Source organism: Podarcis bocagei (assembly GCF_964188305.1).
Source record: "Podarcis bocagei genome assembly, chromosome: 6".
Taxonomy (NCBI): Eukaryota; Metazoa; Chordata; class Lepidosauria; order Squamata; family Lacertidae; genus Podarcis; species Podarcis bocagei.
The window spans coordinates 98,308,538-98,335,804 of NC_138130.1; the positions used below are offsets into that span (position 1 = coordinate 98,308,538).

General features: G+C 47.0%; 1 protein-coding gene across 11 annotated transcripts in view; it reads left to right on the forward strand.

The window, feature by feature from the left end:
• The window catches only part of TENM4 (teneurin transmembrane protein 4), a 1,513,375-nt gene that overhangs the window by 1,480,087 nt on the left and 6,021 nt on the right, over window positions 1-27,267 (forward strand). For all 11 annotated transcript variants that reach the window (XM_081197251.1, XM_081197258.1, XM_081197259.1 and 8 more), the window contains 5 exons: window positions 3,843-4,015; window positions 10,523-10,758; window positions 14,426-14,722; window positions 17,015-18,629; window positions 25,855-25,997. In XM_081197251.1, the coding sequence (XP_081053377.1) occupies window positions 3,843-4,015; window positions 10,523-10,758; window positions 14,426-14,722; window positions 17,015-18,629; window positions 25,855-25,997 (2,464 nt within the window). The remainder of the gene's footprint in view (window positions 1-3,842; window positions 4,016-10,522; window positions 10,759-14,425; window positions 14,723-17,014; window positions 18,630-25,854; window positions 25,998-27,267) is intronic.

Here is a 27,267-nt window from a genome sequence, read left to right on the forward strand (position 1 = left end):
GATCTGTCCTTCCAGTGAGCCCTCAGGGCTGATTTCCTTCAGAATGGAGGCGTTTGATCTTCTTGCAGTCCATGGGACTCTCAAGGGTCTCCTCCAGCACCATAATTCAAATAATAATTTATTATTTATACCCTGCCCATCTGGCTGGGTTTCCCCAGCCACTCTGGGCGGCTTCCAGCCGAATATTAAAAACAATACAGCGTCAGACATTAAAACTTCCCTAAACAGGGCTGCCTTCAGATGTCTTCTAAAAGTCAGGTAGTTGTTTATTTCCTTGACATCTGCTGAGAGGGCGTTCCACAGGGCAGGCGCCACCACCGAGAAGGCCCTCTGCCTAGTTCCCTGTAATCTCATTTTCCTAGGCTGCCTTTTCAAACCGAATTATGTGCCTTCACAGAGGTGGAAATGAGCAGAGATCGCAATACGTTGACACCCATGCGTTTTACCCAGTTTTCAGAACAGATGTTTTGGGGGAATGGTGGTGCTTTGGGTTTGTCTGTTTTGATTTTAACGATGCAGTTGCTGAACGGGTCTTCTGGACGCTCTTTTCAGGGGTTTTCTGTAGGCTGCCCCAACTTGCAGCTCCCTTGGGTTTCCTCACTTAACAAAAGGGCACACAGAAAAAAAGATAAATTCGTATCTGAAGAAGTGTGCCTGCACACAAAAGCTCATACCAATGACAAACTCAGTTGGTCTCTAAGGTGCTACTGGAAGAATTTTTTTTATTTTGTTTCGACTACAGCAAACCAACACAACTACCTACCTGTAACAGAAAAAGGATGTTACAGAAAGGAGAAACTTGGTTCGTTTCTGTTTAGGGGACTCCTGAAGTATGAAGAGGGGTGGTTAGTATAATCAAGACTGCAGGTTAGCTCAGTTGGTAGAGCACGAGACTTATAATCTCAGGGTTGTGAGTTTGAGCCCCACGTTGGGCAAAAGGATTCCTACATTGTGGGGGGTTGGAGTAGATGGACCTCGTTGTCCCTTCCAATTCTATGATTCTAGGGCAGTGTTTCCCAACCGGTGTTCCGCGGCACATGAGTGTGCCGTGAGACATCGGCTGGTGTGCCGCGAGATGCCTGGAGGGAGGCGGGCGAGTCGGGCGGCGAGAGGCGGGGCGGCGGCGGCGAGGAGAGGCCGCGCCTCCTGCTGCTGCCTGGCGCTCCTCCTCGCAGCCGGCAGCGCTGCCTGGGCGCCTCCGCGCGACTCTGCCTCGCTGGGTTTGGTCTCCCAGCAGAGACGGGTCACACGCGCCCCTCCCTCCCTCCCTCAGCCTGCGCGGAGGGAGAGCCAGAGAGAGGCATCGCTCCTGCGCGGCGGGAGAGGGAGCAGCCGGAGGGCTCCCCCAAACGAGCGCATGGGACCGGAGGGGAAATCCTCTCCGAGGAGGATTGAGCGCAGCCGAGAGAAGCCTTTCGAGGAGCTGCCGTGTCCCCTGGAAACCCCCGTCCCAGCTCTGCCTGCCTGCCTGCCCAAAGCTTGGAGGTTCCCCGGCAAGGGGGAGGGGAAAAACTTTCACTTTTGTGCGTCCCTCCCGGCGTGACGCTGCGCGCTGACGTCACGGGGCGGGGCTTTAATGGTGGTGTGCCGCGAGATTTTTTTTCAGTAAACAGGTGTGCCGTTGCCCAAAAACGTTTGGGAAACACTGTTCTAGGGTATCACACAATCAGACAAATCAGTTATGATAATAATAATTAATAATAATTTTGTTATTTTTATCCCACCCATCTGACTGGGTTGCTCCAGCCACTTTGGGCGGCTTCCAACATATATAAAAACATATGCATAGGTGAAGGTAAAGGGACCCCTGACCATTAGGTCCAGTCGCGGCCGACTCTGGGGTTGTGGTGCTCATCTCACTTTGTTGGCCGAGGGAGCTGGCGTACAGCTGCCGGGTCATGGGGCCGCTTCTGACGAACCAGAGCAGCGTACAGAAACACCATTTACCTTCCCGCCGGAGTGGTACCTATTTATCTACCTGCACTTGATGTGCTTTCGAACTGCTAGGTTGGCAGGAGCAGGGACTGAGCAACGGGAGCTCACCCCGTCATGGGGATTCTAACTGCCGACCTTCTGATTGGCAAGTCCTAGGCTCTGTGGTTTAACCCACAGCACCACCCGCGTCCCTTACATATACATAGATATAAGCTATTCGGATTTTAGGTCACAATTAATTATTAAAAAATGTGTAAAAACAGTTCCTTAAAGGCTAGAAATGTCCACACTTACGGACTTGCATTCATAGAACACATCTAACTCAGCCCTTTTGATTTCAAGCCATTTTGGCTTTTGCCAGTGGCGTAGCGTGGGTTGTCAGCACCCGGGGCAAGGCAAGTAATTTGCGCCCCCTAATCCGTGGATTTGCGCCCCCTAACCCTAACCCCCAGGTGTTGCGCCCGGTGCGGCCGGCCCCCCCTGCACCCCCCACGCTACGCCACTGGCTTTTGCTTCATCTGCCCAGGCCAGGCCAGCAGCGTATTTGAACATCTTGTGCCATTTTTCCACGCTCAACCCTTGAATCAAAACCACTTTCTCGCAAGCCGATAATTCCCCCCCCAACTTATTTATTTATTAACGTTCTTATATTACATATGCATACATTGTCATATTACATTATAGGACTTATTATAATATAATTTCAAACATGTATACAAAGTTTATATACAAAATTTATATACCTAAAAAAAGAAGAGACAAAAAAAGACAAAAAGCTATTCCAAAATAATATTTGTAGCAACACTACGGACTTCCTGTCAATCTCGTATATTCTTTTTTTTACAAATGAATGTACTCTTATCATTGTATGTTTCTTTACATTTTATCTAATACATTCCTATATCAATATGTACGCTTGATCTTGTTTCTCAACTCAATTTCTCTCCACCGTCAATTGATTGGCAGCATAGATAGCGAACCTTTACTATATTTTTGAACATATATCTTCTATCCCATTTTTCCATAAATTTTTGTTTTGAATCAAAGCAAGCCGAGAATTCTGCAGATTCAAACTTAACCTGTCGAGTCGTGTGCGAATTGGGGCCGAGGGGTGAGAGGAACTCTACTGCAAAGCAGTATGGAGAGCCCTAAGACATCTTTAGGAACAGCAGGGCAAAGCAGGCATAAGAAGAAGGAAGGAAAAGTTGCACAAAGCGTTTGTTAAAAGAAGCATTCCTGTGTGGCCAAGAGGAACAGTGGCAGCAAACTCTGTTCAGAATTTGTGTTCGCACATCCTCCTTGATAGCAGAGCAGATTTTTGTTTCTGGGCAAGAATATTTTACACCTCATCTGCCACTAATTAAAAAATCACCGTCAAAAGAACATCAGTCGCTCCAGCTATTCACCTTCCTCAATAGCATGCAACCTTTTAGCAGCTACTGGGGATATACCGTATTTTTTCCATGTGTAAAACTAGGTTTTACCCCTAAAAAATAAAGTAAAAAATTAGGGGGCGTCTTATACTCTCGGCCATCCCCCCCCCCATTTTCTTAAATCTGAGTCTTATACATGGGGGCGTCTTATAGACGGGAAAATATGGTAAGTGAGGTCATTACCTGGTGAGCAAACAGCAAAGAAGCAAATATGTGCCACTCTCGGAGGCAGGAACTCAAATAAATAAAAATAAAAAAGAGGTTGCTCAGATGGTTTGCAGCATCAGTGATACTATTTTTTTTTAAAAAAAGATTTTTTCTTGTACTGCAAGGCTTAGGTCAGATGGCAGCAAGTTAAAACCCAATGCTTTGGGGTGGAGGTTCCTGTCTCTCTCTCTCTCTCTCTCTCTCTCTCTCTCTCTCTCTCTCTCTCTCCTCCTCTGTTTGCTACTCATGCATCTCCTTCCTTTCCAGGTACGACAGTTTTGGCCGCCTCACCAACATCACTTTCCCTACCGGTCAGGTCAGCAGTTTCCGCAGTGACACAGACAGCTCAGTGCATGTCCAGGTTGAGACCTCCAGCAAGGATGACGTCACCATAACAACCAACCTCTCAGCCTCAGGTGCCTTCTACACCCTCTTGCAAGGTGAGCTTCAGATCTGCTGGACGGGCTTTGTCTGGGTTTTTTTTTTTTTTTTTGGTTTGGGTTTGTTCTCCTTCAGCCCTGCCCTTCACCTAAAGGTCCCAAGCCAGGTTTCAGCAATAAAGCGTCCTATTATCAACGCTATAGTACACCTGCACAACCGGATGCCTTCATGTGCCCCAGCTGCAACAAAACATGTCTCTTCTTCTTCAGTCTCTACAGCCACAGCAGGCGCTGTAACTCTCCAATGGTTTGACTTCACCCCTGAAGGTGCACTCCTCCATAGTCTCTGCAGACCTTCCAAGTGTCCCTATTTTCCAGGGACAGTCCTGGATTTACAGAAGCCATCCTGGTTTCTGATTTGATCCCGGAATGTCCCGCTTTTCCTTATTTCCCTATTTCCATCAGAGAAATATTGGAGGGTATGGAGCTATCCGACCCCCAAGCCAAGGGGATAAGTAACAACCTTTAGAAGACATCTGAAGGCAGCCCTGTATAGGGAAGGTTTTTTATTTTTAATGTTTTGATGTGTTTTTTTATATGTTGGAGGCCGCACAGAGTGGCTTGGGCAGCCCAGTCAGATGGATAGGGTATAAATATTAGTAATTATTATTATTATTATTGAATAAAAAGGTAAAGGACCCCTGACAGTTAAGCCCAGTTGCAGACTACTCTAGGGTTGCGGTGCTCATCTCACTTTACAGGCTGAGGGAGCCAGTGTTTGTCCACAGTCAGTTTTTCCAGGTCATGTGGCCAGCATGACTAAGCCGCTTCTGGCGCAACGGAATACTGAAACTAGAGCAGCGCACAGAAACGCCGTTTACCTTCCCACCGGAGTGGTACCTATTTATCTACTAGCACTTTTTGGAGTGCTTTCGAACTGCTAGGTTGGCAGGAGCAGGGACCGAGCAATGGGAGCTCACCCCGTCACAGGGATTCAAACCGCCAACCTTCTGATTGGCAAGCCCCAGAGTCTCAGTGGTTTAGACCACAACGCCACCCACGCCCCTTATTATTGAATAGGCCATCCCTCTTTTCATTGGAGAGGTGTTGGAGGGTATGAGACAGACAGGCGCCACTCATTATAAACAAAAAAACCCCAGTTGCAACCAAAAAACAACAACCAAGGAAAGTGTAAAAACAGTTCCACATATAAAACATTTCAAAAGAATTCCGTATACAAAAGTTAAAAATAGTTCGATCAAAGTTCAGGTGTGCCACCTATTGGAAGAGGGAGGTCTCAATAGGTGCTGAAAAGACAACAAAGGCAGCTCCCCTTCAATATGTGATGAGAGGGAATTCCAAGGGGGATGGTGCCACAGACCTCCTGATAAGATGGTTATCAGCAGGAGCCCTTTTGTGCAGAGTGCACTGATCAATTGGGCAAGGGAGCCCATTTGTATCTGACTGTGCCCACCCGCAATTCTACTCGCCAGATTTTAAGCAGGGGTGCTCAGCTAGGAGCACCGAAAGCATGGGTAGGCAAATTAAGGCCCAGGGGCCGGATCCAGCCCAATCACTTTCTAAATCAGTCAGTCCAGGAATCAGCATGTTTTTACATGAGTAGAATGTGTCCTTTTATTTAAAATGCATCTCTGGGTTATTTATGAGTCCTGCCTGCTGTTTTTGCATGAGTAGAATACAGTGGTACCTCGAGTTAAGTACTTAATTCGTTCCGGAGGTCCGTTCTTAACCTGAAACTGTTCTTAACCTGAGGCACCACTTTAGCTAATGGGGCCTCCCGCTGCTGCCACGCCGCCGCCACGCGATTTCTGTTCTCATCCTAAAGCAAAGTTCTTAACCTGAAGCACTATTTCTGAGTTAGCGGAGTCTGTAACCTGGAGCGTATGTAACCTGAGGTACCACTGTATGTGCTTTTATTTGAAATGCATATTTGTGGGGCATCAGAATTCGTTCATTTATATTTTCAAAATATAGTCCGGCATCCCCACAAAGTCTGAGGGACAGTGGACTGCCCCCCTGCTTTAAAAAGTTTACTGACCCCTGACCAAAAGGAACGCGAACAGAATCTGCAGAAGGGAAAGGGAGAATTAAACTGTATGCAATTTTCTAGGGTGTGCCGGTGGATGGGGGGAAGCCCCCCACCTCCTTCCACCTCCTTCACCCTACAACTATGAACTTGCTTCAAGGTCTGGTATGAATCCCTTTTCGGGGGCCGGGGTGAGCGTTAATGTAAAGCCGAAACTATTTCTGTAACTTCTCCAGAGTCTCTGAGATAAGTCAGGCCATTAACACAAATTCGTTCAGATAACGAATCGTCATCTCGCTCTGCAGCTATTGGCAAGGGCCGGGAAGGGCTGAGCGGCACAGACTGGATTATGCAGCAGGAAACAGACCTCATCATGGTAATCCCAGCACCATGAGACCCCCATATCCTGGCGCCTTCTAATGCTTTCCTTTGCTGATTGGCGCGCACTCGCACCTAATTAAGGAGCGGAGCCCTTGCCAGGCCTGTCGTGGTACTGCAGCTGTTTTCTGTTGGGAGTTAAGTCTGCTGCCTTGCTTGCCAGCTCTTCTCACAAGGCAAAAGTCTTCCAGTGTCCATGGTGCTGTTATCATAGCATAGAGATTGTCATCGGGGACAGGGAATGGGGTTAGGACAACTTCATGCAAAACAAATAGCCCAGCTCTGGAAAACCACATTAAATTTATATTCTCATTTATTTTGTGCATAATACAGTGGTAAAAGGTAAAGGGCCCCTGACCATTAGGTCCAGTCGTGGCCGACTCTGGGGTTGCGGCACTCATCTCGCTTTATTGGCCGAGGGAGCCGGCGTACAGCTGCTTCTGGCGAACCAGTGCATAGAAACGCCGTTTACCTTCCCGCCGGAGCGGTACCTAATGATCTACTTGCACTCTGATGTGCTTTCGAACTGCTAGGTTGGCAGGAGCAGGGACCGAGCAACAGGAGCTCACCCCGTCACGGGGATTTGAACTGCCGACCTTCTGATCGGCAAGTCCTAGGCTCTGTGGTTTAATCCACAGCGCCACCCGTGTCCCTTAATACAGTGGTACCTCAGTTTAAGAACAGTCCTGTTTAAGAATGATTCTGTTTACAAAATCCGCAAAACCAGTAATAGTGTCCTGATTTGAGAACTTTACCTTGGTCTAAGAACGGAATCTGAATGTTGGCGGTGGGAGGCCTCATTAGGGAAAGCCCGTCTCGGTTTAAGAATGGACTTCCAGAACAGATGAAGTTCGTAAACCGAGGTACCACTATACTTGGATTTTTGCTAAGGCTGTGATCCAGATAGAAGAGAAACGCTTGTCCCTCCAGATCAGCCTTTCTCAACCCGTGGGTCCCCAGATGTTGTTGAACTACAACTCCCATCACCCCTAGCTAGCAAGGCCAGAGCTCAGGGATGATGGGAGTTGTAGTCCAACAACATCTGGGGACCCACAGTTTGAGAACCGCTGCTCCAGATCTTGCTGGGACTTCCCATCCCATCAGCCCCAGAGGGTCAGGGTTGATGGGAGCTGGGAGTTCAGGAACAACAATCTGAAAGTGACCACATTGGTTATGCCTGGCAAAGGAGATAGAACTGTTACCTGCCCTTTCCGGATTATATTACAGCCCCATAGGTTTCCCTGTCATGTAGACAAATCAAGCCCATTTCTAATTGGACCAGCCGGATTTCAGAAGCGTTCAGATGTCTGGCAAACGCTGGGAAGGGAATTTAGCGCCTCCTCATGAGTCTAATTAAGCCACAGTAGCTGCTGCTCGGGGCTCTTCGGGGAATTAATTGATTTGCTGAGATTTATGCATCTGGGGGTGAGGGTCTAATAATTGTCTTGTGGTCAAGCATCTCCGTGTTCGGCAGCTCGGCACAGCTATAAAGGTACATCATTCTAAATCAGCACCAGCTCCAGGACTGGAGAGCGGGGTGGGCTGGGCAAGGCAAACCCCGTAGTTTCACCTGGAAAAATCACAAATGCATGCAATGTAAAAAATAATAAAAAAGTGTAAAGCGATGCATATCGGGGCAAAAAAATCTTCATTACACATAAATGCATGTGAACTGGCAAGCGAGACTTTGTTCTTTTTAACAGCAACATGAGAGGCTGAAATTTAACAGGGAGTGCTCCTTCTAACATGGAGAAATGTATAGCTTCACCTACTGGATTTCTGCCTGTCTTGTTGTTGTTGTTGTTGTTGTTGTTGTTGTTGTTTAGTCGTTTAGTCGTGTCCGACTCTTCGTGACCCCCTGGACCAGAGCACGCCAGGCACTCCTGTCTTCCACTGCCTCCCGCAGTTTGGTCAAACTCATGCTGGTAGCTTCGAGAACACTATCCAACCATCTCGTCCTCTGTCATCCCCTTCTCCTTGTGCCTTCAATCTTTCCCAACATCAGGGTCTTTTCTGCCTGTCTTACAGCTTGTTAAAGGCACAAGGGCGGTAGTAAATAACTCTGGGACAATTCTAACAGTTTGAAAAGCAGTTTGAATACTGTTGTATTCATATAACCTGAAACTAGCAATTGGTTGGGCACTAAATAATTCTACCATATTAATTCTAATAATGCAAAAGCAACACAGGGAAATATTGTTATAGAACTCTAGAAAATATTGTCACAGAACCCTAGAAATTAAGAAATGGTAGGATTTTGGTGGTTTGGGAAGTGAAGGGGGAAATACTAGCTGCACAGGAATTCTTGAGCTAGCCTATGCAAAATGACTTGGCCAAGCCTGGGGTCCAGTAAAAAACAATATGGGGCCATTGAGAGCCATTGGCAAGCCAAGATGAATGTCCTGCTCTTTTGCCCTGAGGTGCAAACAGAGACTGGGTGTTTGGAAGGTGGCCAGGGTAACTGGGTGTAAGGTGACAGGAAAAGAGAATTTTTAGGAAGGTGTACTAGGAAGAAGAGGGACGCGGGTGGCGCTGTGGGTTAAACCACAGAGCCTAGGACTTGCCGATCAGAAGGTTGACGATTTGAATCCCCGTGATGGGGTGAGCTCCCGTTGCTCGGTCCCTGGTCCTGCCAACCTAGCAGTTCGAAAGCATGTCAAAGTGCAAGTAGATAAATAGGTGGGAAAGTAAACGGCGTTTCCGTGCGCTGCTCTGGTTTCGCCAGAAGCGGCTTAGTCATGCTGGCCACATGACTCGGAAGCTGTACACCGGCTCCCTCAGTCAATAAAGCGAGATGAGTGCCTCAACCCCAGAGTCGGCCACGACTGGAACTAATGGTCAGGGGTCCCTTTACCTTTACCTTTACTGGGAAGAAGAAGGAAGAAGAAAGACTTAGATTCATCTTGGGCAGGCTGGCTGAAGGCTGGCTGGAAGAGATGCTTTTGACTTCAGAGCTTCACTGCAGTAGCCCCTCTTGAAATGACCATGCTGTAAGATCTGGACTCTCTCCATGCAGGCTGAAGGTGCAAATAGGTGAATAAAGCATATTTCTTAAAGCAACGACAGTTTCTGCCGTGTCTTCAGTTCCCCAAAGGAACACAGAACTTGGGTGAATGCCTGCCTGGAACCCCATGAGCTCTTGTAACAATATCTTATACTGAGTCAGGATATGGTTCATCTAGAGATGGCTAGCTAGAGATGATGGCGGTCCGATAACTAGAGACCCACGTTTGGGAAACCCTGGTCTATGCTGATAGGCATCACCTCTCCGAAATCTCAGGTGGAGGTTTAGAACAGAATAGAAACTTTATTCGCCTCAGCAAGAGAACATTACAATATACACAGAAGAAAGTGAAAATTAAATAGAAAAGCACAGTTTAGTGTCCTGAGTCAACAGTCATATAATGGACATTATCCGTATCCCCAGGTGGAGGTTTCTTCCCAACCCAACCTTGAGGTGCAAGGGATTAAACCAGAATAGCAGCTGCTCTGCCACTGAGCCTACAGCCCAGTTCTTCTTCTTCCCTGGTTTAAACTTCATGGTTTTGACCTTTAAATCCCTATGCAGCCTAGGACCCACGTACCTACGGGACCGCCTCTCTTAGTATGCCCCGCGGAGGACCTTAAGGTCCACAAATAACAACACTTTGGAGGTCCCAAGCCTCAAGGAGGTTAGATTGGTTTCAACCAGGGCCAGGGCCTTTTCAGCACTGGCCCCGACTTGGTGGAACACTCTGTCACAAGAGACCAGGGCCCTGCGGGACTTGACATCTTTCCGCAGGGCCTGCAAGACAGAGCTGTTCCGCCTGGTCTTTGGTTTGGACTCGGTCTGACCCTTATGTTTCCCTCCCCTTATGGTCTTGATTTATCAGCTACTTTAAAATGAGGCTGCATTTTAAATTGCATTTTAACCTGTATTTTAAATTGGTTGTTTTTCCCCCCTCTCTTTTTCCCCTATTATGTTTTTACTGTGATTTTATTGGTGTTAGCCGCCCTGAGCCCAGCTCTGGCCGGGGAGGGCAGGGTATAAATAATTTTTATTATTATTATTTATTGCTATTATTATTATTTACATGACTTCAGCAGCTGAGTTTCAGCCCTCTGGATCACTCTCTCTCCTCCCCCCATCCTCTTTCTTACAGATCAGGTGCGAAACAGCTATTACATCGGCGCAGATGGCTCCCTGCGGCTCATCCTGGCTAACGGCATGGAGGTGGCCCTGCAGACTGAGCCTCATCTTCTGGCCGGCACAGTTAACCCTACGGTGGGGAAGAGGAATGTCACCCTCCCCATTGACAATGGTCTCAACCTGGTTGAGTGGAGGCAGCGCAAAGAGCAGGCCAGGGGGCAGATCACCGTCTTCGGGCGCAGGCTGAGGGTGAGTGGGAAAAGCTGTGCATTGTAGGTTCAGTCCCCAACGTCACCTTTACCACCATGAGGAATAAGAAACTGGTATTGATGCTTACTTATTTGTTGCGTTTCCAGCCCAACAAGCTCAAGGTGGCATACATACATACCGTAGTTTCCCCTTTAGTTCCCACACAACAACCCCTTAGGGTAGGTTAGGTTGAGAGGCAGTGTGACTGGCCCAGTGTTGGATTTACACATAAGCTAAACAAGCTATAGCTTAGGGCCCCACTCTCTTGGAGGCCCCCCAAAAATTTATTGGCTTCCCCGGGTACCATTTGCCCTAGAACTACAGTGGTACCTCGCAAGACGAATGCCTCGCAAGACAAAAAACTCGCTAGACGAAAGGTTCTTCCGTTTTCGATTTGCCTCGCAAGACGAAATTTCCCTATGGGCTTGCTTCGCAAGATGAAAACGTCTCGCGGCTTTGTTTCCTTTGTCTAAAAACAAAGACATGTTTTGTTTATAAAGTTAATTTATTTTCCCTTCAATTTTTGAACTGCTCTTTACAGTATGTGTGACTTTAAAGAGCAGTTAATAAACTGTTGTTGTACCAAATTTGGCTTTGTTTTGACTTTTTTTGACCATAGGAACGCATTAATTGATTTTCAATGCATTCCTATGGGATTTTGTGCTTCGCAAGACGAAAAATTCGCTAGACGACAAAAATTGCGGAACGAATTAATTTCGTCTTGCGGGGCACCACTGTACATTGCTGAGCATCCTTCCTATACAGTCACACCTCGGGTTACAGACGCTTCAGGTTGCGTTTTTTCGGGTGACGGACCGCCAAAACCCGGAAGTACCGGGACGGGTTACTTCCAGGTTTCGGCGGTCACGCATGCACAGAAGTGCTAAATCGCACTTTGCACATATGCAGAAACATCAAATTGCAACCCGCGCGTGCACAGACGTGCCACTGCGGGTTGCGAATGTGCATCCCACACAGATCACTTTTGCAACCCGAGCGTCCACTGTAGAACACAAGATGTTTGTGTCCAAATAAGGATTCTTACTTGGACAGACAGTATCATTAGGACCAGGAGAACCTTTAAAGTCACCCAAAAGGAGACACACACACACACACACACACACACACACACACACACACAGAGTTTGCATCTTGTGCCTTGTTCACGGACTCCATCCTTCTCCTGGTTTCCGTAGCCCACTGATCAGTGTCTGCATCCTCTTACAGCACCTCGCAGGCCAACACCTTTCAATGGCCCTCTAGCTGTCGTAACATTCTAGACCTCTAATTGGTCCTATGGCTATTACAGATTGATCAGCCCCGCTCTTCAGCAGTGTTAAAAATCCATAGCCAGCAGTCACTCGCCGGACACACACACACCCTTGGATCGAAAAAACTTGCTATACTACACCGCTCCGGATAATGCCACAATCTTCGCACAAATGCAAACTTCCACAAATAGCTGTGCAAAAACGGCCCATTGCTTAGGTTGCGCAGACTGGTGCCTTTGCAGTCTGATACATTCACTTTGGTTATTTAACCTGGGACGTGCTTAAAAGGAGGTCTGTCTTTGGGATTCTGGTGGGGAGACAGCAAAGGTGGTTGTCACAATGACAGATTGCACCATAGATCCCAGCAGCACTACGGAGATTACCTTGCCAACTGTTAAGCTGCGGCTTGGCTAAGTAGAGTGTCCTAACCTTGCCCTTACAACCTTTCACACGGTGTACAGTCACGCTGCAGAGAGCTTGCTACACTCCACATATTTGGTGCTGAAATTTCCGCAGTGGTCGTATGATTTTTGCCTTGCAATTGTGACTCATTATGCCCGGGATATGAGCTCTTATTACAAGGGACCATTTGTTTATCAAACTTATATCTTTCCCTTCCTTCCAAGGTAGCCCAGGCTAGCAAACGCATAAGTGATGCAACAATAAATTAAAATAAAAACTCGGGGAAATTAAAAGCAATCACACGCTCCCACACCTTATAATTGCAAGATTACTAGCAATGGTAGATTTCAGCCATCAAATGCCTAGCTGAACATAGCAGGGTAGAATTCTGTCCCAAGACCATATTCCTAACATGTTCTCACTCCTATCTCAATGACGTCTCCCCTGGCTTGGTCTTGTCCACAGAATGGACAAGGATCTCATGGAAATTAAAAGCAATCACACAAGGACAAGGATCCCCAAAGACGTGCTCTACAGGCTTCAGGCCCGTAGGCAGACCAATTTGGTGTTACAAAGATGTCTACAAACAGTTCTGTCAACTGTCTGTTGAATTCCTACCTTAAAACGTCTTTGGGGCCAAACCACATTTGCACCGAGAGATTTGTGATTCCTTAATATCCATTCATTAATTAATTTATACTTAATATAACTGAGCTGCTGGATCTCCAAAAAGTGGGTTGTTGTTTTTTTAACCGAAACGCAGCTATAGATGAGTTGTTTCTTTTAATAAAGAAGTAGTTGAGGACAGCATAAGGGTCTTAATCTCAGGGTTCATGTCCTACGTACTTTGGGCAAACTGATTCCTTCGTTGCAGGAGATTAGATTAGATCAGGGTTATTTGTGGGGCATAGGAATTTGTTCACTTTTCCCCCCCAAAATATAGTCCGGCCCACCACTTGATCTGAGGGATGATGGAGCAGCCCACGACTGAAAAAGGTTGCTGACCCCTGGATTAGATTATCCTTATGGTCCCTTAGGGACGCGGGTGGCACTGTGGGTAAAACCTCAGTGCCTAGGACTTGCCAATCGTATGGTCGGCGGTTCGAATCCCCGCGGCGGATTCAGTCCCAGCTCCTGCCCACCTAGCAGTTCGAAAGCACCCCTAAGTGCAAGTAGATAAATAGGTACCGCTTTATAGCAGTAAGGTAAACGGCGTTTCCGTGCACTGCGCTGGTGCTGGCTCACCACAGCAGCTTCGTCACGCTGGCCACATGACCCGGAAGTGTCTCTGGACACCGCTGGCCCCCGGCCTTTTAAGTGAGATGGGCGCACAACCCTAGAGTCAGACACGACTGGCCCGTACGGGCAGGGGTACCTTTACCATTTTATGGTCCCTTCCAACTCTATAAGTCTATGATACAAGAGTAAGGTTAACCACTGAGTTCAGTAGTGCTTACTCCCAGGTAATTGTGTATAGTAGCCTTTCCCAAACTTACCACTCGCATCACTACCACTCACATCATCCCAGCACAGCCAGCACAGCCTATTGTCATGAATGATGGGAGCTGATGGGAGTTACAGTTCAAAACATCTGGAAGGCTCCAACTTGAGTAAGGCTGGTGTATAGGATTGCGGCCTTAATTCCTCTATTCAGCAACTGAGCTGCGTGTGAAGATTCGTTTTATTGTCCTTCCTGTTCTCTTGCTGTGGGTGGCCAGCAACTAAATTTTACTCAGGAGCAGAACGATTGAAATTAGTGGACATGACTAAGTTAGGTCCATTCATGTCAGTAGGTGTTCTTTGCTTAAAACTTGATTTGAACAGCATCCAGGGTCTTGGAACTTGTCAGAGACCCCTTGGAGTTGCTTGCAAAAAAAGAAACTCAAATCCAGAAATTGTAACCCTGAAGAAGACTTGGTTGCTTTGCAGAGCAGTTCACCCTCCAGCTTTCTGTTCAGTTCTGATGCTTCATTCTTCCCCTTTCTCTGCTGCAGGTTCATAACAGGAACTTGCTATCGTTAGACTTTGACCGCGTAACGAGGACAGAGAAGATCTACGACGACCACCGCAAGTTCACCCTGAGGATCCTTTACGACCAAGCCGGCCGGCCCACGCTTTGGTCTCCTAGCAGCAGGTTGAACGGGGTCAACGTAACTTACTCCGCGGGAGGACATATCGCTGGGATCCAAAGGGGAACCATGTCGGAAAGGATGGAATACGACCAGTCCGGCAGGATTACATCCAGAATCTTTGCCGATGGCAAATCTTGGAGCTACACCTACTTGGAGAAGGTGAGGGCCGCCTGCAAAAAGATGCTGCTAAACTTGTAACCTGCGTAGAGTCATAGAATTGTAGAGTTGGAAGGAACCCCAAAGTCATCTAGTCCAACCCCCTGCAATGCAGGGATCTCGGCTAAAGCAGCTTTGAACGCCACACCCCTCAATTTATGTTTTCTCCTAGTCCTCATTTTTACTCGCATTTAATAATTCTAGCAGCTCATGTACTAGCTCAGGTACTGACCCTGAAATTCAGTCTTAAGGAGCGTAGTCTTGGGGATTCTGGAGTTGGTCGCAACAGCACCACTCCCATATCCCACACAAGCCAAGAAGACACCAGCCCGCTTTGTCGACAAGTAAATCCACATTATTCTTAATTTTGAGCATAGCAATTCCCTCTTCTCACAGAATTCTGGGCTGTTTAGCGTTCAGCTGTGGAGTTTAACAGGGGATTTTGGTTGTTTCAGAAACTGGATCTATCAATAATAGAGTCTTGTGGCTCCTTAAGGACTGAAAAATTAATTATGGCACAAGTTTTCATGGACTAGAACCCACTTCGTCAGATGATAGTGGACTCCAGTCCATGAATGCTTATGCCATAATTAATTTGTTGCTATGGTATCCAGCTAATCCAAGGGTTTACAGTTGTGCAACAGAATTTTCCCTGTCTCTCCTCGCCCCACCCGGTGCACCCCCTGGAGCAGATTTGGGCAAGGCACTGAGAAAAGAGAATGGGGGAAGAAGCTCCATTACGCAGCAGTAAATCATCGCACTAATGAATTACTTAGTGCTACATTGGATACAGTCATTGTTCTTTAAGGTACCACAAGGCACGCTACCGGTTTTGCTGACCAGAACAGCTAGCCCCTCAGGAAACTGGAGCTATCTATTGCTCCTCTGTCAGGGCTGGAGTCAGATGCAGGTCAGCACAAAGAAGCAGAGTCTGTTGTAAAATAATCATCATCATCATCATCATCATCATCCCAATCGAGTGTTAAAAACAATGCAGCATTAAATATTAAAAACTTCCCTAAACAGGGCTGCCTTCAGATATCTTCTAAAGATAGGATAGCTGCTTATTTCCTTCACATCTGAAGGGAGGGTGTTCCACAGGGCAGGCGCCACTACCGAGAAGGCCCTCTGCCTGGTTCCCTCTAACCTCAATTCTCGCAGTGAGAGAACTGCCAAAAGACCCTCAGAGGTGGACCTCAGTGTCCGGGCTGAACGATGGGGGTAGAGACGCTCCTTCAGGTATACCTGACCGAGGCCATTTAGGGCTTTAAAGGTCAGCACCAACATTTTGAATTGTGCTTGGAAACGTACTGGCAGCCAATGCATGTCTTCTTTGTTCAAGGAAATGGCATACAACTCAGCAACCCTTCCCACTAGGTCTTACCCACATAGAGCAATTGCCAGGACTGCTGCCCCCTGCCTTCCATCCCCTCCTAAGACTTCTCCTTTCCCAGATGTTTCCCAAGCAGTCTCAAACTGTGTCTGCGCACCTCCGGGCTCTGTTCTGCTCTCCTCGTTGTCCTGCACCTTTTTGGAGACCAGAGGGAGGAGAACTTGTTGCATCCAGCGAAGGAGACTCCCACGAGTCTTGAGCAGTCCCTTCGCCCCACCCCTTCCTCTGCTTCAGCCACAGAGTCTGAACTGCTCCCTGTCACAGGCTCCTCCTGCTCACTGAACCCTGTTGTCCGTTCAGTATCCAGCACCTCTTCCTAATCTTCCCCTTCTGACCTCCTCTGCATCCCACCACAAACCCCTGGGTTCTGAGCCCTCCTTCTCTGGGGCTTCCGTTAAGGGTTCCCCAGCTGGCACCTCCCATCACTCCTCGTCGTCCAGCCAGGCCCTGACATCCACCAAATTTTTTATTACATGGGCACCAGGAGGAAGTAAGCTATCAGTACCACAGAATAGGAGACTGCAAGGCGTTTTCCGATGTTTCAGTCTTCAAGTGTACTTCCCCTGCCCTGATTACAGAAATTTCAGGGGGAGGGGGCACTATTTCTAAAAGAGGCAGAATTGCAAATGATAATTAAAATTAAAATAATGGACCAGATCCAACTCAACAAATCCTGCTAGCAAAATTCTGCCAAGGGACAGACACACCAAAAAAATTAGTACACCTGGTGGGGGGGGGGTCATTCCGCCTGGCAAGCTGAATTCTTGAGCTGATGGAGCAATTGCCATAGCGCTACACTGAATGCCCCCCAGTGCCAGTAAAGAATTTCATTGCTTGAGAAAGTTCAGATTTCCAACGGCTGTTCAATGAAGGATAATAACTGCTTTCTCTCTTGGTTACAGTCCATGGTGCTGCTTCTCCACAGCCAGAGGCAGTACATTTTCGAGTTCGATAAGAACGACCGCTTGTCGTCGGTGACCATGCCCAACGTAGCCCGACAGACCTTTGAAACAATCCGTTCCATCGGCTACTACCGGAACATCTACAGGCCCCCCGAGGGAAACGCCTCAGTCGTTCAGGACTTCAATGAGGAGCGGCAGCTTCTCCACACCTATCATTTGGGGACAGGGAGGCGGGTCATCTACAAGTACGGCAAGCTGTCCAAGTTGGCCGAAATGCTCTACGACACCACCAAGATCAGCTTCACTTACGACGAAACCGCCGGCATGCTGAAGACCATAAACCTGCAAAACGAAGGGTTCACCTGCACCATCCGGTACCGGCAGATCGGGCCCCTCATTGACCGGCAGATTTTCCGCTTCACGGAGGAAGGCATGGTGAACGCCCGCTTTGATTACAACTACGACAACAGCTTCCGGGTGACCAGCATGCAAGCGGTGATCAACGAGACGCCGTTGCCCATCGACCTCTACCGGTACGACGACGTGTCGGGCAAGACGGAGCAGTTCGGCAAGTTCGGGGTCATCTACTACGACATCAACCAGATCATCACCACCGCCGTCATGACTCACACGAAACACTTTGACGCTTACGGCAGGATGAAGGAAGTGCAGTACGAGATATTCAGGTCCCTTATGTACTGGATGACGGTGCAGTACGACAACATGGGGAGGGTGGTGAAGAAGGAGTTGAAGGTCGGTCCGTACGCAAACACAACAAGGTATTCTTACGAGTACGATGCCGACGGGCAGCTGCAGACTGTGTCGATCAACGAGAAGCCGCTCTGGCGGTACAGCTACGACCTGAACGGGAATCTCCATTTGCTGAGTCCCGGCAACAGCGCCCGCCTCACGCCTCTGAGGTACGACCTCAGGGACAGGATCACGAGGCTGGGGGACGTGCAATATAAGATGGACGAAGACGGCTTCTTGAGACAAAGAGGGAACGATGTTTTCGAGTACAACTCCGCAGGGCTGCTCATCAAGGCGTACAACAAAGCCAGTGGCTGGAGCGTGAAGTACCGCTATGACGGACTTGGGAGGAGAGTCTCCAGCAAAACGGCCCACGGCCACCACCTGCAGTTCTTCTACGCGGATCTCACCAACCCCACCAAAGTCACCCACCTGTACAACCACTCCAGCTCTGAGATAACGTCCCTCTATTACGACCTGCAGGGCCACCTCTTTGCCATGGAGCTCAGCAGCGGGGACGAGTTCTACATCGCTTGCGACAACATCGGGACTCCTCTGGCCGTCTTCAGCGGGACGGGCCTCATGATCAAGCAGATCCTGTACACGGCTTACGGGGAGATCTACACTGACACCAACCCAAACTTCCAGATCATCATCGGCTACCATGGAGGCCTCTACGATCCCCTCACCAAACTGATACACATGGGGAAGAGAGACTACGATGTGCTCGCCGGCCGGTGGACCAGCCCGGACCACGACATTTGGAAACGTCTCAGCAGCAGCAATATAATGCCTTTCAGTCTCTACATGTTCAAGAATAACAATCCTATCAGTAACTCTCAGGATATCAAGTGTTACATGACTGGTAAGTTTCCTTTTTGGCCAGCCCAGCTGGTCTCGGGTCCACCGGTCAGCTCAGTTGCACCGTATCTGACTATGCGTCTCTTAAAAACAATGCCAGTTTTAAAATCTGCACCCAGGTATTTTCAGTTTCTCCTGAATTATTTTTTACTTCATTGGGAAGAGCAGCTTATACAGTGGTACCTCGCAAGACGAATGCCTCGCAAGACAAAAAACTTGCTAGACGAAAGGGTTTTTTGTTTTTTGAGCTGCTTCGCAAGACGATTTTCCCTATGGGCTTGCTTCGCAAGACGGAAACGCCTTGCAAGTTTGTTTCCTTTTTCTCAAAACCGTTAATACAGTTGCGACTTGACTTCGAGGAGCAACTCATAGAACGCAGTGTGGTAGCCTTTTTTGAGGTTTTTGAAGACTTTGGTGATTTTTGAAGCTTTTCCAAAACTTTCCCGACACCGTGCTTCGCAAGACGAAAAAAATCGTAAGACGACAAAACTCGCAGAACAAATTAATTTCATCTTACGAGGCACCACTGTATCTGACTATGCGTCTCTTAAAAACAATGCCAGTTTTAAAATCTGCACCCAGGTATTTTCAGTTTCTCCCGAATTATTTTTTACTTCATTGGGAAGAGCAGCTTATATATGGTTCTATACTTTGGAGTTAAAAGCTGAATCTCTCACTGTACTAGTTTTGCTTCAACTGTTGCATGGTAGCTAGATAGAAAAGAAGAAATGTTTCCTTAGATTGCTAAGGAAGAGTTAAAGCAAATTATTATTATTATTATTATTATTATTATTATTATTATTATTATTATTATTAATTTTATTATTTATATGCCATCCATCTGACCGGGTTGCCCCAGGCACTCTGGGCGGCTCCCAACAAAATATTAAAAACACAATAAAACATTGAACATTGAAAACTTCCTTATAACAAGGTGCATTGATTCATGCAGAGGTTGTTATTCTCTCAGGTCAGTTAGCTATGTGGAAACCTTCGATTTAAACACTCCACAAACTTTTGCAAATTGGTTTATAGCAGAAAACACTATAAAGGACTACAAATCTCTGTTGCACCCAAAAACATTCAAGGTGTAAGGACAGAGGAGGGGAATCAAAGGTGTAGTACTAAGTGGAGTACATACGTAGGGGACAAGGTCCACTCATGAAACGACTTCCCTCCAATCTCTCCTCTCCCGTGCCCCCTAAACCTGATCTGGGGCTTCTCCCAGCCCTCCAGAGCCTATTTAGGGGGTGCATGGGGCACCCAGGGGGAGGAAGTGCCATTGCACGAGCAGACCTCATTTCCAAAAACAAAGTAGAACTGACTTAGGTGAGCTGGAAGAGGACAGACGCTGGACGAGCCGCCTGTTCATCATAAACAACTTAATGATTTTAGAAAGCTGACTTTTGACCAGTGTGGCTCAGAATCATCTATACTTGACTACAGCTCTCTCAAGTTTCAGGCAGGGGTCTGACAGGGGTTAACTTGGGAACAGTCCTACTCTTGGCAGACGGGAAATGCCCACAAGGCCCACTGGAGCAAGATTATGAGTCCTCACCTCCCTCAAAGGGGGCACACGGATGATGAATGCATGGTCCGGGTTCAAGTAGGAAGAGGTAGCTGTCAACCTTCCCTTTTGGGGGGGGGGAATCCCTTATTCCAGTGCAGTTTCCCGCTGCTATCCCGGATTGTTAGATATCCCGTAGACTGTCCCCGGGGTAGGTGAGGCTGCTGATCCCTTATTTTCAAATCTGAAAGTTGACAGCTATGGTCCTGAACCACATACAAGCTTTATAGTTCAAAACAAGCACCTCGATGCGAGCCCGGAAGCTCATTGGAAGCTAGCGCAGTTGTGCCCAAACTGGTGTTATATGTTCAGACCGTATTGTGTTGTTCGACAATCTGGCTGCCAATTTTGGCACCATCTGCAGTTACTGAGCCATCTTCAAAGGCAGCCCCACACGTAACTCACTGCAGTAATCTAACCTAGAGGTTGCCAGAGAGGACAGAATAGACACTAGACTTTCTCTGGCTTGGTTGTATCAAAAACCCACTCCGGTAGTTTAAGCCAACTTGCAAAGAGAGTCCCTCTCCCCCTTTTCATTCCTTCACACGGAAGGGGGCTGGATCTGGTCTTGAAGGCCGATTTTGGCAAGTGGGCAGGGGTCAAGTGACCTTCGCTTGTCCACACGGGTCTTGCAAAGGATTTTGCAAGGGACTCCTTACGGCCTGACAATCAGCTGATGGTTGGGTTTTGCGAAGTCCTGTTGCAAAGCGTGAGCCAGCGTGGTGTAGTGGTTAAGAGTGGTAGACTCATAATCTGGTGAACCGGGTTCACGTCTCCGCTCCTCCATATGCAGCTGCTGGGTGACCTTGGGCTAGTCACACTTCTCTGAAGTCTCTCAGCCCCACTCACCTCACAGAGTGTTTGTTGTGGGGGAGGAAGGGAAAGGAGAATGTTAGCCGCTTTGAGACTGTCAGAACTTCCTGACAGTAAGAGCTGTTCGACAGTGGAATTTGCTGCCAAGGAGTGTGGTGGAGTCTCCTTCTTTGGAGGTCTTTAAGCAGAGGCTTGACAACCATATGTCAGGAGTGCTCTGATGGTGCTTCCTGCTTGGCAGGGGGTTGGACTCGATGGCCCTTGTGGTCTCTTCCAACTCTATGATTCTATGAGACTCCTTCGGGTAGTGATAAAGCGGGATATCAAATCCAAACTCTTCTTCTTCAAAGCTCTCCATTTTGCAAGGGGCTCAGCCAGACCCGATAATCCCCTTCCTGCAGATTAAAGGATGATTAATGTTCTCCTAATTTCCTATCAGTTGCACAGAGGTATCCGTGTGTGCATCAGCTGGCAGCCCAAATTCAAAATTGCATCTAAATAAACTGCATTAAGGAGCCTCGCTCCAGGAGAGTCCTTTCTAATCATGACCTTTTTATCAAGCCTTTTAAAAATAACAATGCGATTAAGCGTTAATTCAGCCATGAGAAGCGCTACTTAAGGGATGGAGGAAAAACAAGTATCATGTGCCTTAAATATAGGCCAGAGCAGAGAGACGGCAGCCTTTGACCAAACTCCCACCAGAGTCGCTGCGGAATTAAATTTGGGGCAAGAAATTTGTGGGTGGGAGCAAGTGTGCATTCGGGGGGAGGAATAGCACAGCCTGGACAGACACAACACACTGAATTAACAGTAGCAGGAATGCAGTAGGGAAGAATTCAGTGGCATGGGAAGATTTCAGCAAGTCTCAAAGGACCTGAAGCGAGGAAATGGCCTGCCAGTTAAAGAGGGGTAGGAAAACGCAGCAAGTTTGGGGAGTTGGTTTGAAACCAATAGACATGGAGACAGGAGTGGCAGAGTATATGAGGGGGGTAGACCGTAGTTCAAGTGGTAGAGCGCATGGTTGCATCGGAGGATCACAGGTTCATAATAATAATAATAATAATAATAATAATAATAATAATAATAATAATAAATTTTATTATACCCTGCCCTCCCCAGCCAAGACCAGGCTCAGGGCAGCTAACACCCAATATAAAAACAAATTGATTGAAATACAACTTAAAAACAAGATTAAAATACAATATTAAAACATTAAAATACAGTGGTACCTCTGGATACGAACGGGATCCATTCCGGAGCCCCGTTCACATCCAGAAGCAAACGTAACTAGCAACGGCACATCTGCGCACACACGCGTCGCTTTTGGCTGCTTCTGCGCATGACATCATTGAGTGTCTGTGCGAGTGGCGAAACTCGGAAGTAACACGCTCCGTTACTTCCAGGTTGCCGCGGAGCACAACTCGAACGCGCGCAACATGAAGCATATTCAGCCCGAGGTATGACTGATTTAAAATACAGCCCCGTTTCAATGGGAACTCAAATCAAAAACTTTTGGGGGGATGAAAATGTCAAGTCTTCACCAAGGCTAACTTTCCAGACTGGTCCTACATGGGCCAGAAAAAAAGCCAGGGAAGTCCCCAAATAAGAGTTGCGTCACAGGAGGGGAAAGGAAAAAAAGAAGAGGGGGAGGGAATCAAATTGATTCAGCCCCTGGGATTGCTAGTTAAAAGATCTCAGGCAGAACAGGTGAGGAAGCTTCCTGCAGGAGGCCTTGGGCGGTTGTTACTAGTCTGAGTGGAAGGCACAGTGCTTAGCCGCACTGTTGATTCAATCAAGCCCAGCAAAATGTTTCCCTTAAGATGCTTTCATCATCTGCATGACTCTGCACAAGGCAACTTAGATTCACAAAGCTGGAAGAGACCCCAGAGGGACGGATTCCCAGTATCCCATTTTAGAGAGGGTATCAAATAGTAATCATCTTCGTTTGGAGTGCTGGCTGGTCAAAAGCTACGAGAACCATCAAACGGGACAGCTTGAGAGATTGGGAGACAGGGTGAACTAGACGTTGCCCATCCATAGTTAGCATCTGGACAGCCGGCTGAGCAAATTGTGTCCCGTTTTGTCACAGAATTGTAGAGTTCGAAGGGACCCATGAGGGTTTTCTAGTCCAGCCCCCTGCAATGCAGGAATCTTTTTGCCCAGTGTGAGGCTCAAACCCACAACCCCGAGATTAAGAGAACTCTAATGACCAGGGTAGGGGATGTGGGTGGCGCTGTGGGTTAAACCACAGACCCTAGGACTTGCCAATCAGATGGTCGGCGGTTCGAATCCCCGCAACAGGGTGAGCTCCCGTTGCTCAGTCCCTGCTCCTGCCAACCTAGCAGTTCGAAAGCACGTCAAAGTGCAAGTAGATAAATAGGTATCACTCCGGCAGGAAGGTAAACGGCGTTTCCGTGTGCTGCTCTGGTTCGCCAGAAGCGGCTTAGCAGTGCTGGCCACATGACCCGGAAGCTGTACGCCGGCTCCCTCGGCCAATAAGGCGAGATGAGCGCCGCAACCCCAGAGTCGGCCACGACTGGACCTAATGGTCAGGGGTCCTTTAATGACCAGGGTTTTTTTGTTTGGCATTTTTGCTATATGGTATGATTTTATTTCCAGTATGAATATTGAGGCCCGCCAGTGCCACCAGTATGTGCAAATGTCTGGCTCATCTAAGCCTTTTTGGAACCTTTATTTTCAATAATGATGGCACTGACAGGTGGACAATGCTTTTATTTTTATAAATCTTAGTTATTTGCAGAGGGAATCTTTGCACGAGTCCATACTTTATTCCTTTGGAGCTGTGCTGAACCTTTGTACTTTTGTCCTTCCAGGCTGTGACGCTTTATGGTTGACATTTTGTACTCTTTGCTTTCTTTTTTATGTTTGCGCTTCTTAACAAAATCAATAATAAAATAGTTAAGATCCCAAAAATGCATTACAAGACAAAATTGCTTGCAACAAACGTGCATTAAGACTAAATTGCATACAATCGTGTGAATGCTAAGAGAAATTCACACTTAGATGGTGAATTTTCATGAGGACCCCTTAAAAATAATACCTTCCAGTAGCACCTTAGAGACCAACTAAGTTTGTTATTGGTATGAGCTTTCGTGTGCATGCACACTTCTTCAGATACCATGCACACAAAAGCTCATACCAATAACAAACTTAGTTGGTCTCTAAGGTGCTACTGGAAGGATTTTTTTTATTTTGTTTCGACTACGGCAGACCAACACGGCTACCCACTTGTAATTAAAAATAATAATAATTGCAAATTGTTGTGGAAATATGAACTGATTGTAAGATTGGAAATTTGAGAAACTGGGTGAAACCACAATTTACAGATTCTCCCGTCCCTAAAGTTGAGGGGATTTTGGAGGGATGGTTCAGAACTGGAGACTGCGATTCAAAACACACTTATAGTGGATAAGATTTTATTGAATGCAGGGGAACTTCTGAATAAACCTATGTTAGGATTCTGCTGTGAGCGTTGCAAAAGATCACCTAAAGGAGAACTAGCAAAGGATACCTAGGATTACCGTATTTTTCGCTCTATAAGACGCACCAGACCACAAGACGCACCTAGTTTATGGAGGAGGAAGACAAGAAAAAAATAAATCTTAATCTCAGAAGCCAGAACAGTAAGAGGGATCACTGCGCAGTGAAAGCAGCAATCCCTCTTGCTGTTCTGGCTTCTGGGATAGCTGCGCAGCCTGCATTCGCTCCATAAGACGCACGCACATTTCCCCTTGCTTTTTAGGAGGGAAAAGGTGAGTCTTATAGAGCAAAAAAATACAGTAATTGGAGTTTATGTTCATAGCCCCCCTATAGTGGAGAAGGAATGCTTTTGTGACTGGCTTTTGTGGAGGGAGAAGATTGAGTTGACATTTCTATTACCCCTGTTTCCAATAGCCATGCTCTTTACTCTGCCCCCAGAATGAATTCATTCTGACATACAGGGAACCAAATTGAGTGGAAGCCAAAAATGTACCCAGTGTCATATGAAATGCACTGTTTTTACTTAACATAAATAAACACTGCTTCATTTTCAGCAGATTGATATTTGGGGCAGATCCTAAATTCTTTTGGGGTTCCATTGATTTTAATGTTAGGACTAAGCTTCTGCGTTGTGATGGCTGGATGTTGCCCTGACTGTCTTTTGAGCATTCGGACATCTTAAAAAAAAGTCTTCTCCTGACCTCTATCCCTTCCAATAAATGACACTGGCTTATTCCTAGTGGTATAATAGCCTACTGCTCAGAAGCAGGGTAGATTTCTGTATAACTTAGAAGATCACACGACAAAGCTATTAAGAAACTGGTTGCTGCTGCTATTGATATAGAGAGTGAATGGCTGTTGAGAGCAAAGTGCTTTAATTTTCGTGGTAATGAAATAATAAAAAAGCAACATTGCCTTTTCTCTGTCAGATTTTCAAAGACACAGAAGGAAGGCGTTTTCCGTGGCCAGCAAACGATCTTCCCTCTCCTGAATCTTTAGCAGATAACACAGAGTTTTGAGAATATAGCAAGGAGAAGCAAGCCATCAGCCTGTTTGCATGATGTGTATTTGTTTCCCGTTTGGCCAACTTGTGCAATATAAAATCTGGAGAAAGTAGAGTTGCCGTGTGGCCACTATGGACATCTTAGGAAATGTGCAGCTTCAGATTTACACCTCATTCATTGCAGGAATAGACATGAGCAAATATAGTCTATTCCTTTCCCCCACCCACACACATACTTTGGGTGGAAGGTATTTCCAAGTTATCTGACTTTCTTTCCAGGTACCTACACACAATAAAGTATAATGAACAAGCTAACCCTTTGGTTTCTCGTTTATCACATCCCAGATGTCAACAGCTGGCTGCTCACATTTGGGTTTCAACTGCACAACGTCATCCCTGGATATCCTAAGCCAGACATGGATGCTGTGGAGCCATCTTATGAACTCATCCACACCCAACTGAAGACTCAAGAATGGGACAATAGCAAGGTAATCTACCTCACTGTTCACACATCACAGTAAGCCATAGTTTAATTTTCAAAAGACCCAGTTTTGCTCCTCCCTGACTCCTGGCTGAGCCTTGTGTTGAGTTACAAACCACGAGCCTTGGTTTATCATGATGCTTGGACCCAGGGTCATGGTTTGCTTTCCACAAGCAACCCATGAGAAGCAAGCCAAGATTAAGCCTTGGTTGTTTTGTTTGGAAAGAAGCCAACCACAAGTCTTAATGTGACAAGCTAAAGCTTCTCAGTTGTTGCAGCCAACAGTGAGGGAGTTGTGAAGGAGGGATTTCTGAGCATAATCTACCAGCATTCTGCTCATTCACGTTACACTATAGTTAAACGTTAACTATGGTTTAATGTGATGTGGGAACCAGGCCACTGTCTGTTTCTAGAAAGCCCCCTATTGGAGTCATTAAATTATTCCACAAACTACCCTCCCGTTCAGTGGGGTAAATAGCCACTTCTCCAGTTCTAAACATAACTGCTTCCAGGTGCACAGAACCTTTTTCATATTTATGTATTTACAACATTTTATATACCGCCAGATAGCCAAGGTTCCCTGGACAGTTTACAGTAAAAAATTAGAAACGTAAAGAAGAAAAATGGAAACCGAACAACAGTAGTGCAAATAATGTTTAAAGTACCAACAGATTTTAAGATTGAAAAGTCTGGGAAGCCAAAATGATCTTCACCCGGGACTGAAAGGACCATAACTGGCTGCAAAATGTTAGGAGGTGACAGGCAAGCCGCTCTAGGGAGGGCATTCGACAAAAAGATTGTGTCTTTAGTCGCTACCCCCTATACCTCATTTGCAAATGGTTATGGGTACAATAATAGTGCATTCGTGATTTATACCAAACCACACATCCAGTGTTACTGCATTGGGGGGGTGCTCTTACGCAACAGAAGCAGGACGAAAACAGAGCACTGGTGGTGTCAAAAGTTACAAGGTTTCAGCAGGAAGTTACTGGACACGCACTGGTTGGAAACAGGGTCCATGCCCACCCTTTTGCCGCCACAAACAGTATTGAAAGCGGGGTCGCGAATAGCCACCCCGAATATCGCCAGGAGCACAGACCATCATGAATGCACAATGTCTGGTTCATTTGGGTATACAGTGGTACCTCTGGTTGCGAATGGGATCCGTTCCGGAGGCCCGTTCGCAACATGAAAAAAGTGCAAACCGTAGCGGAGTGTCTGTGCATGTGCGGGTTGCGATTCAGCGCTTCTGCACATGCACGTTACATCATTTTACA